Raw genomic sequence first — 11,270 nt, 5'->3', positions numbered from 1 at the left:
TCATAATGCAGTGGCACACCCACTAGAGGCGAAAAAAGAGGACAAAACAAACACTTAATCAGTAAACCTTTATTTATCAGTGCATGAACAAAATGCCATGACCAGATTATTATTTCTTTTCAACCACTTTATAGCATTTCCTCTCGGTTCCCTTCCCTTAAAAAAATAATGAAACAATTTACAGAGGATTTTTTTTTCCTGCATGAAGGCAAATATTTATACAGGTGCTGTACAATTTATAAACATTTACAACTACCATGATGTAAAACTAAAAGTTTTTTTTATATATTTATATATATGTATATATGTTGGAGCAATACAAGGCCACAGTATCATACATGGTAATGGCATGAACAGTAATTAATACAGTATCGCATCATAGTCACAATAAAGTGGACAATAAATTAAGCAGTTGTCTTACAGACCCACAGATGCATGTATTACTGCTTCACATCCTTATGGGTTGGGTTCAAGCAATAAATTGCTTGTGAACAGCAGTGTATGAACCACTAGGTGTCTCTACTCCACAGGAGAAACATTGGAACGATGCTACATTTTCACTTTAGAGCAGGGCAACTTATCCCAATAACTTTTTTTTATTACACTGAATTTATTAAAAAATAAAGTTGACAAACCTTAGATTGTAATTTCAAGCCAGACTCCTAAAGAAATGGTATTGCCAATTTCATGCACTATATGTTCAATCACCAAAGGGCGACATTTGGTAAATTCTTCGGGCATCTGGCTTATAATGGAGCATAATATCAATACTATACTACTTAAATCATGGGGGTCATGTACTAAACAAAAGCAATGATCAAAAATAGATATTTGTGTTGGAATTATCCGTTTTTGTGCCTAAGTTTATGGTAACAAAAACACATATCTTCTGATGTTTTTAGTAAGTTAAAAGGCAGATGTCTCACTTCTTACACTCAGCCTCTGTTAATTCAATTCATGTATAATATGTGTCAATATATGTGTAACCACTTTGTTAAATGAGATACGTTTCATTTTCAGTATAGTCGATGCTACAGTGATATTTAAAATACACAGGCCTACAAGTCAGCTTGTATACATACACGCAGGCAGAGGACCTAAAATACAGAGCTGTGAACAGTCAGCAACTTTATGAATCAGGCTTGTATGAAATTAGATGCATAAACTGCAGTCTCTGAATGTATTCTTTTAGATGGAGATGCTTATCTACACGTTCCATTTCTACCTTTCCTCATCAAGTCCACGTGAAAAGTGAAATTATGTGTACTAACTGTTCTGTGTACATTTAATTTCAATAAATTACATTATGCTTTATTTTCATTAACACACATATAACAAACAGAACTATAACCACAAGTATCTGGTCTGCTGATTTATGCATATAAAGCTCCAGGGTAGTCTTTCCATTCTCTGATATGCTAAGGGGATTCATATCTTCGCATGTATGAATGCAGTCACACAGACGATTCACAACTCTAGTCGGTCTCAAAAAACAAACCATAAAGGACTTACAAGACAGTTTTTGCTTTTAAGACAGCATTCAGAGAAAATCACAAGTCTCACTTTTTAAAACATCCATTTGTGACAGCAACAGTGAGTTAGTCTCACCTGGAAGAAAAGCTGTGATTGCATGTGTATGCCTTTAAACCTTCAAACGTGACACACACAATAAAAAAAAAAAAAAAAAACACCCAAAACAAACAAACAAATAAAAATAAAAAATCTGGATCCTTCATCGTGGTGGGGAGGAGAGCAGTGTATCCAAAAAACCCACAAACAGTCTCACAGTGAGTGCAATTAGGAGCAGCTTCTTTATATTACCGGAGTCTCTGATTGGCACAAAATAGACGTCATTGTTACTTCCAAATACCTCACTCAGAGCCCATCTGTTACACACATGCTTACACATCATTATACAGTACAATACTCATGTAGGTACAACATGTGTGTCGGATCAGATATCAGCAGCTTGGTGCAAACTGATGTAGGCAAACTGGTTGGAGAAAAAAAAATCAGGAGCAATGAGAAGCTATGTTGCTGGTTGCACAGTGATCTGCTATGTCAGACATGTCTAAAAAAACAATCCTTCAATTCTGAATCCATGTTTGAGGCTCAGCTTTTTCTTTATATATGCAGAGTCCTGGCAGGGTTTCAGATATCTGCATATGTGGTGTCCACTCGGGACTGGATCTTGGCAGAACTGGGAACTTTCCACGGGCCCGGGGTGATGGGACCCTTCTTGCTGGTAGTGTTCCCATTGCAGCTGGGGTCTGGGATGCTACTGTTTGAACCTCGTGGGTCTTTTTTATTCACTTCTTCAGTTGAACCATGGTACTTGCCATCTCGATGTTCCTTGTCCCGTTTGTCTCTTCCGGTCTTTCGGTTCAGTGTGCCGCCATCAGCGTCTGACCCCACTTGCTCAGCCCTCTTTGCCTTTCTGTAGTAATCAGTGGTTCCCCAGGTTTTGTCTCCACTCTCTGTAGCTCCTCTTTCCTGCCAGTAAGCTGAATCAGCCTGCTTGTACCTCAGGTCCTTCTCTTCTCCAGAGGCAATATTGGGCTTTTGGCCAGCTGGGCGCCTGGGGCTGTGAGTCTCCTCCAGGTTGCTCAAAGGCACGGCAGGGTCACGTTCCCACTTGGAGCCTCTCTGTCCCTGGGCTTTTCTGTCCTTGCTCATGTCCTCCAGGGATCCACTGTGGCCTTGGTCTTTTTTTCGAGGGCTCTGGGAGCGATCTATGTGCTCCCTTTGGCCTTCAGTGGCTCTTCTGGGGCTACCACTTGCGGAGTCACTCCTGCTTGTTTTATTGGTCTGGGTGCTTGGGCTGGTGGTGCGCTTGTGGTTAGGGTCAGAGAGCTGCTGTCCTCTTGGTTTGTTAGCCTGCCTACCATGCTCCCTCGCAGCACCAGGGGACCCACGTTCTATGCTGTCACCCCCAGGGAACTCATCAGGGGCAGATATTTTGGGTGAGGATGGGGAAAGTTCAGAGGTAGAGAGGGAGACAGAGGATGGAGAAGCTGGAGACGACTGCCCGTCAGATACAGAGAATCTGGGAAAGCTTGAGGTTGGAATGATTACTTTGTCCTTTGAACCTGTGAAGCAAGCAGCAGATAGTAAGAAAAAAAGTTTGATGTAAGCAAAAAAACAAAAAACAAAACTGCTATGTGAAAGCAAAGAAACTGCAGAAGCTAAAAAAATCATAACGAGATATTTTTGCACATTCAACAAAGATTAAAGATGATTAAATAAGTCATACAATAGAAGCGCGATATGCTCAGTTTTTGGAAAAAAGATTTTTTCCGTCTAGCACACTTTCTGTAATAGTCCTTTGTAATAGCCCCCTCTAATATATTTGCCTTGTTTGAGATGTGTATCAGCTGACAACGTAGCTATCAATGAAAAGGTGCTAGAGTTCACTCAGCACTGACGTTTCAATTTTCCCCAGAGCTGATAAGAACTGCACAGCTGTAGTTGAGAGCAGATATATGCAGCAGAAAAAACAGAGAGAGAAAAGGGAGCGTGATGGACTTAGAGGTGCTGAAATGAGCTTTTGGATTTCTAAGAGCAACAACTCAGAGAAATTCATTCAAATAATTTGGTCTTTGGATTGAAAGATTGATGCCAGTGAATAAACACAGATCCTTTTACCACTTTTCCACTCACTGATCAATATCTGGTTAAGAACTTCTCTCCAGGCCTCCATCTTCACTCACACTAAGGATGAAGTGAGTGTTCAGTGGCATCTTGTTTTGTAATACCCTTAAAAAATAACCTGTGGGGCTCAGAAGCCTTCCAATGCTCCTGCAGGCCTGTTTGTTCTTCTAGGACTCACTGCTTTAGTTCAGCCCTCTGGATAGTCTGGTTATACTGTAATACGTTAGGTTTTTACTGAGCTACAATGAACTGATCTATTGAGGCGGATCATGGGGGATGACATAGTGGATAGAGAATAACACTTTAATTTGGGAGTTAAATCACTCTGAAAGGAGAGTTCTAAAACAAAAGTAGGTGGAGTACAAGGATTACCAATGTTATTAGGGACAGACCAAGAAAAGCAGTGAGGCCTTTAGTGATGCTCTGGTTTCATGTAGAAGCACAGGGTGGAAGAAGAGTTCAGACCTATAGAAGGAAGAGATAAAAGTAGAAATAGACAGCCGTGCTAGAGCAGAAAACAGAGAAAGCAAGGCAGGTAAAGAGCACAAAAGGCAGATCCAAATAGCAGTAGTAAAACAGAATGAGAGGAGAGAAAAGTCAAGAAAGCTTGCAACACATGCATGAGAAAAAGGAAACTCGGCACCCTGCTATCTAGCATATCCATACAAAAGCTTCTCTATATGTATGACTAATAAGCTATTAAGTAGATCTATATGCAGCGGCGACAACATGCACACAGTGCTCTGCAATAACTCACTGTGATCCGGGACCAAGCCCTGGCCAGGTCGGAGAAGTAGATGAACTTTATTGCCTCCTGCTTGGATCAGCTCAATTGCCCGAGTGTGTGTAATGCCCTGTGTGGCCTCGCCATTGATCTCCACTATTTGATCTCCAACCTGACGAATAATAATAAAAGAAAAAAAATCTATTAACAGTAACTTTTCCACTGCTAGGGCCAGGATGTCTCAATTTGCCCGAGGTAGAGTGCTCTGTGAGAAACTCAATAAAGCTTTGATTAGGAACTATTGCACTTCAATAAAGTGGACAAAGAAAACATACATGTATCCTGCCATCTTTAAGAGCGGGTCCCTCCTCGGCCAGACGAAGAATGAACAGCCCCATGTTATACTCTTTCCCTCCTCTCAGACTGAAGCCGAAGCCTCTCTGGCTGCGTTCCAGCTCCACCACAAAGCAGCCCTGTTGTTCACAAGAAAGATTGTGAGCTTTTAAGACTGAAGCAATTGATGCAAAATCATTCCCGAGGTGGAAATGAATCTGGAAAATCTATTACTTGGTTGATATACATCACGATCAAGAGTTTCTGGGGATCAATTGACACCAGGGCAGAATGACAAGATTACAAACATAAAATACTACAACTGAGGAAATATAAACATCAAGCAATGGCCTCACCTGCTTAGGGCCCGATGGAATGAGAGTTCCTGTCCCATCTCTTGGTGAAAGATGATTCTTAGCCTCGGAGTCACCATTCCTACCCCAGAGAAGATGCATTATAGTGTGATTTACTACAATATGACACTAAATATTTACTATATTTAGAAAACAATAGATTTAAGATATGAAATAGATGCCGTTTATTGTGAAAATCTGAGACAGTAAACAGTTATTATGACAAGGTAGAATGTGATCTGTTATGCCCAATATTCACACTCAATATATTAAGAAGCAACTACAGTGGCAGTTTAAAAGTGAGGGAAACACAGCTCTTTGTATAACCCAAGTAAACTAGACGAGTATTAGCTGTTTGCTAATCCACTGGCATTTATAACGGCCAATAAATGAAAACTAAGGAAGAAAAGAAGAAACACCCTTTAACCATCTAATGAGTGTTGACATTGCATGTCTATCAGAGGGCACTCTGGCAACCAACATGCCACAAACACAACTGATCCAAGCAAACTGGGCAGAGCATAAACGAGTAAATAAATAACGTAACAAATATCTGGGGAATCTGTTTATGCTTCATGTGTCTGAAAGGAAAAAAGAATAGATCGAAAATATATCAGAGTATATGAATTTTAAATCACTAAAAATCACACACACATATACACGGACACACTAAAATATCAACATTGGTCTTAAAAATCTTATATCAGCTGAGTTCTAATGAAAACCCATAAAATGCATGTATTCAGTGCCCTCGTACATACATGCCTGTACCACCAACTTATTCAAGTTTAATATTAGTAACAATGTTTTTATGCATATCCCATTTTAAATATAGAAACAGAGAGCAAAAGCAAAAAAGGAGAAAAGGAGTCTAATTCTGTTCTCTCTCTGCTGTGTCCAGTGTGAGATCCACACATTACCCCTCCTTCATTACAGCAGCATGAGCCTCTTTTTGTTGGTTTCATTATGCAACACACAGAGAAATGTAAATTCTTCAAAGAACCATGTTGCTTTTACATTTCAGTGACAGATAAGGGGGCATACTTTAATGCTTCGCAGAGCTCATTACAATGCCTTTGTGAGAACTTAGCTGTGCTGACGCACTATATAAAGAGCGTAGGAATTCTTACCAGCTCTAGCTTTCAGAAGAGTTTGCACACTTTATGCCACCAAGCTGAGAGCTTCAGCTCATATCTGAGCCTAGTGTGACCCAAGGCATGTTGGTGATTAAGCGGAGAGGAAGAGGCTGAGGACTGGACAGGGGGCTAAATGTGGAGAATATGAATGCATGCAGATGGGCAGTGAGCGGACGTGGGCAAGAAATGATGGTGGCAAATTTCTGTTGCAGCAGTGGGATTAAAAAGTCTGACACAGGTAGCCTTGTTTAAAAAGAAAGATCAAAGGGGAAGCAAGACTCCCTATTAATCTGTCTCTTTTCCTTTGCTTCACCATCCAAAGGGTGACCATAGGGGGATTTTCTGTCTTTTTGGATAACAAGGAGTGTGTGAGGCACAAGAGATAGTAATGGGCCACATTGCAGCACAAAACCGAAGGCGCTTTGAGAGGATTGGGGCTAATTTATGGTTCAAGTGGCAGAACCTGTATTAGATTGTCTCCAGTGGACTTAGTATTTCAAAGGGGAATACTGGCAAGCCTGTGTGGATGCTCGAGCTTGTGTGGGAGTATGCGTGCATAATCGTTTACCTGTCTTGGTAGCTGGGAGGCTGTTGGCCTACAGCTCTGTGTTGTGCCGAAGGGCTCTGCTTGGCTGAATTTGTTCCAGACGGAGGAGCGCTGTCTGTAAAAGTAAAAGTGTGCCAAGATTCCCCATGATCTTATTCCCAGAAAATACACTTAAAAAACAAAGCAAACAACGACAGAAGAACAGCGCAACAGCACTGTGACTTGGTCTGTGTCAACTCACCATCTTCAGGCACAACAGTAAGAGTGACAATGTTTCCAGCATCCTTGATGAGTTGGACAATATCGTTGTGTGAAAGCTCCATGATGGACCGGCCGTTGACAGCAGAAATACGGTCTCCCACCTTCATTTGACCTGTACGGTCTGTAGGGCTGCCTTCAATAATACGACCAATTTTGTGAGGTATGACTGGAAGAGAGCAAATCAGAGAAATGACAATCTGCAGTGTGGGCTGTTTATGCAACTCTAGTCTTAAATAAGCCCAACATTTAGACACCAATAAGAACACATAATGCCTTTATGTGATGTCCTGCACATCACGTAAAAACATTACGCACATGCTAACATATCAGTTTATGAGTTATGTTACCATATACTCAGTCTTAGTTGAGCACATACCCAATAAGCTCTTTACAGAGAATAGCTAAGATTAACAATTTTTGCCATCAGCTTTGGAAGTATTTGAATATTAACAATATGAAAATAGCATTTCTTATTCATCTGAAAAGAAAATTTATTGTTCGGGATTATTTCAGGACAATCCTTCCAAAAATGACTTTAATGCTTCCCTCCCTACATGTTCTCCACTAGCATAACTAAATGTCAATAAGTAACAGATTTGGCTGGAAATGTGTTTTATGTTTAAAAGATTTCGCAAGGTTCCAAAAAGTAAAAGCAGTATATAGGATTTCACTTTTAAGGATTTATTGATTTCATTTATTTCTAACCTCCAGGTGGGGGCTTGTTCTTTGACGTGAGGATGACAAAACCAAAGCCCTCGTTGTCTTTGCGCTGCAGAGTAACATCAAAGCGCTCAGGGCGGGTGGGCTGAGCAGGCTGGATGATGCTTGGTGCTTCAGTACGAGGCATCTTGGGAGAGCTGTTGACCAAAGCAGATGCAACCTGCTGGGGCTGCTGGTTGCTGTCATCTTCTCCTCCACCATCTTTAAAAAAAACGGTACAAAAATATTAAAGCACAAATGCATAGCATTGTAGCAAATTTGGACTACATTTCTAGGACTGATTAAAAAAGATGCAGCGATATATTAACATTTCAGAATGATTCTACCAACACACGTTAAGTATGAGCAGTCTGATTTAGTTAACATAAATTTAAACCAATAACAATTATTTGACAACATTTTCCTGATTTGCTCTTGCAGAGATCCTTCTGTAAATAATGCAGAAGCAGGGGCTTTATCAAAGAACGCCTTTCTGCAGCGTGTCTTACCCACATTAAATGAAAGACCGTCAGCTCTACAGTTGAGATAAAAGGCCTTTCCAATTTGTTATTCATAAGACAAGCTAAGCAACCTCCATCTCTCTTCATTGTATGTTTGTTTTGCTGAGTCTCTGTTTTGCAAGCCAGCATCAGGGAATCGCTTTCTAAACCCCCTGCTTTGAAAGCTTAAACCCTCACATGATTGATGCTTAATTTTTTGCAATGTGATCAAAGCTGTTGTTGTGATACATCAAATCTGTTGTAATTTCAAAAAGTGCTTGTTCTATTCATGCAATGGCTATTGGTGGGGTAAACCAGCCAGAATGCAGCAGGGTATGTGCAGTTAAAAAAAAAGAAAAAAAGAAAGAAGAGTCAGCATTTTTTCCATCCTTTGAGATTTAACTCTACCAGCTGATCTAATCTTCAGTGCTTTTCACACAACTGCAATCATCCTTGACAGATAAACAGAGAGAAAATAATCTTCTTTTCTTCTTTCCACTTTATGCCCATTTGATTCAAGATGAAACCTGGAATTCACCTCCCATGATTAAAATAAATTAACCGTCCTTAAAATTCCTTTTTTTTTTCCTTTCAGGAAAATTACAGCGTAGAGTAGCACCTTAAAAGTCAATTTTTGACAAACTTCATTTCAGTCAGAGAAAATCTACCACAACAAATTTAAAGGATTAATGGAAAAAAATCCAGATCAAAGCTTTCCCTCAAAGTTTCTCCTCTAGCATACTGATATAAGCCAAAGGAGTGAGCATGAAACCACACTTTCTGTGCCCTCAGAGGAATGCAGAGCTGATTATTCAGAAGCAGACCAACCTGTGTGTGCTAGTTTCCTGCGGACTGTAAGCATGACTTGGCCATTACGAGCAGCATTGGTCATCAGCTCCAGCACTTGTTTGTGGGATTTGCCCTTGACTGGCACGCCATCTATACAAAGTAGCTCATCCCCTGCCCGCAAGCGCCCGTCCTTCTCAGCGGCACCGAGTGGCACAATGGCACCAATATAAACCTGTGGAAATAAGATGGTGTAAGAGACATAGCTAAATATACTGATCTGAGAGAGATTCATTACACAAACTGGCTGGTATTTTCATAATACCATTCCCAGAGATGGGAAAAGAAACTTTCAGTTAATATTAAATCAACAGAATTCAGCTTCAGTTTGGTGTCAGTCTGCTGTTCTTATGACTGAATGTCTCCAACAGTATTTTTAAATGGATGCTGGCCTCCTACTTACTGGCTGATCTGGTCCCTCGCCCCCAAGGACTCTAAAGCCAAAGCCTGACTCCTGATTCCTTTTGATGAATACATCCAGGTCCTTTGTATTAGGAGCTGCACAGAGGAAAGAAAAGAGAATTGGTAAAAACTGATGAAAAATATTCATTAACTGCAAGAACTAAATCTCTCATGACCATCAGGAAAACACCTAGATACTTGACATGGGCAACAACACACCCATACATAAGAAAAACGTATGATGACCACAAGCCAATCTGAGATTAAGCAATCTAAACTGGGTCAGCTGTTTTTGAAAACTCTAGAGCAGGGGTCCCCAATCCCAGTCCACGAGGGCCGGTGTCCCTGCAGGTTTTATATCTCACCCTGGGTCAACACACCTGAATCACATGATTAGTTCATTACCAGGCCTCTGGAGAACCTCAAGACATGTTGAGAAGGTAATTTATCCATTTAAATCAGCTGTGATGGATCAAGGACACATCTGAAACCTGCAGGGACACCGGCCCTCGTGGACTGGGATTGGGGACCCCGGCTCTAGAGCAATATTTTCCCTCTTGCAGAGCCAGAGATGGCACTGCTAGCGATGTTAATGAGATGATGTTGTCAGACGCTAACAGGAGGTGGCAGAATCTTTTTGTCTGTGTTTGTGGTTTATAAGTAATTCAAATGGTGCATGTGCACAGATTTGATTAAAAAATGCTTTGACTGTATTATTTTGATTGCAGTATTCGTATTTGGTTTCTGTGTAGTATTTTTAAACAGTCCCCCAAATTCAGTAACAAGTGTGCTAGCATTTGCAAAAGACTGTAAGCTGGTTTTAGAATTGCACATCTGAGGATCTGATTTCTTTGGGTAATAATGAAACACACAGTAGCAATTTGAATCAGCATAGACACCGGTAACTTGTTAATTTCACTAATGCAAAAAAAAAACATAAAAAAAAACCATGAATGAATTAAATAAATATTTGCATCTGTAATCATTCTGAAAGGTGACAAGTAGGTGGCCCTTTGTTTTCAAAGCAGCTGAAGAGCAAAAAAAACTCCAAACAAAACATGTTTAGTACTGTAAACTGTATAAGTATAAGTACTCCTGTACTTACGCTTGCTGTCTAAGATGGCCTTGGACTTGAGGTAGAGCTCAGATGCATCTGGTTTGGGTGAAGCTGAGCGCAGGGTGCTGGAGGAGAAAGTTGATGCATTGGGGGATGCCTCAGGCTGACTTAGGGTCTCTGTGCTGCTGATCATCTCCTGCCTCTGCTGCTGCATCGTGGGCTGAGGGAACGGATGGACCATTTGTTGGGGCACAGAATGAGGTGCCTGGTGTGATGTAGGCTGGGCTACTCCGTGAGACATGGGAGTTGTGCACTGCAACAAATAGACAAGCAATGTGATATACAAGATGGTAAAGCACAAGCTCATTATAAGGCAATCATCCATAAAACTAATGGATTATATATTACATATTTTTTGCCAATGTGTTCACCATCATTGTATTATGTCTGCAGGTTATTTAATAAAAGGTATTCTATACTATTGCAATGATTTATGTCTAAAGTAGGAAGGAGCTAATGGAGGGAAAAAAATCATTAAAGCTTGTCCAGAGTGACAAACTACTCCACCGGCATAAAATTAAAGAAAAGAAAATAGTACATCCACACAGATCTGAATAATTATGCGTTGAACAAATAAAACAGTATGAGTAAGCCTGTCGGTGCCCCAACACTCTCTATTTTAAGAGTGCATCATGGAGGAGTAGCAGAGGAACAAGCTGTTGAACATGGCATATCATCTTAAACACCCATACACAGAGGGA

The 11,270-nt window shown here is 40.6% G+C and overlaps 1 protein-coding gene across 3 annotated transcripts in view; it reads right to left on the bottom strand.

Moving 5' to 3' along the window:
- Positions 1–54: 54 nt before the first annotated feature.
- Positions 55–11,270, bottom strand: part of magi3a (membrane associated guanylate kinase, WW and PDZ domain containing 3a) — a 109,000-nt gene continuing 97,784 nt past the window's right edge. The window contains exons 12-22 of one of the 3 annotated variants that reach the window (XM_025901377.1): positions 10,558–10,822; positions 9,454–9,548; positions 9,033–9,225; positions 7,711–7,926; positions 6,986–7,171; positions 6,766–6,859; positions 5,065–5,143; positions 4,711–4,848; positions 4,409–4,547; positions 4,024–4,116; positions 2,952–3,089 (exon numbers count right to left, since the gene is read on the bottom strand). In XM_025901377.1, the coding sequence (XP_025757162.1) occupies positions 4,064–4,116; positions 4,409–4,547; positions 4,711–4,848; positions 5,065–5,143; positions 6,766–6,859; positions 6,986–7,171; positions 7,711–7,926; positions 9,033–9,225; positions 9,454–9,548; positions 10,558–10,822 (1,458 nt within the window). In that variant the 3' untranslated portion in view covers positions 2,952–3,089; positions 4,024–4,063. Of the gene's footprint in view, positions 3,090–4,023; positions 4,117–4,408; positions 4,548–4,710; positions 4,849–5,064; positions 5,144–6,765; positions 6,860–6,985; positions 7,172–7,710; positions 7,927–9,032; positions 9,226–9,453; positions 9,549–10,557; positions 10,823–11,270 lie in introns of all 3 variants that reach the window. The other 2 variants (XM_025901378.1, XM_019349514.2) reach the window with 2 other exon arrangements.

Source organism: Oreochromis niloticus, linkage group LG20, assembly GCF_001858045.2.
Source record: "Oreochromis niloticus isolate F11D_XX linkage group LG20, O_niloticus_UMD_NMBU, whole genome shotgun sequence".
Lineage (NCBI taxonomy): Eukaryota > Metazoa > Chordata > Actinopteri > Cichliformes > Cichlidae > Oreochromis > Oreochromis niloticus.
The sequence above is the reverse complement of the archived record's forward strand: the minus strand, read 5'-3'. Positions and strand labels throughout refer to the sequence as shown.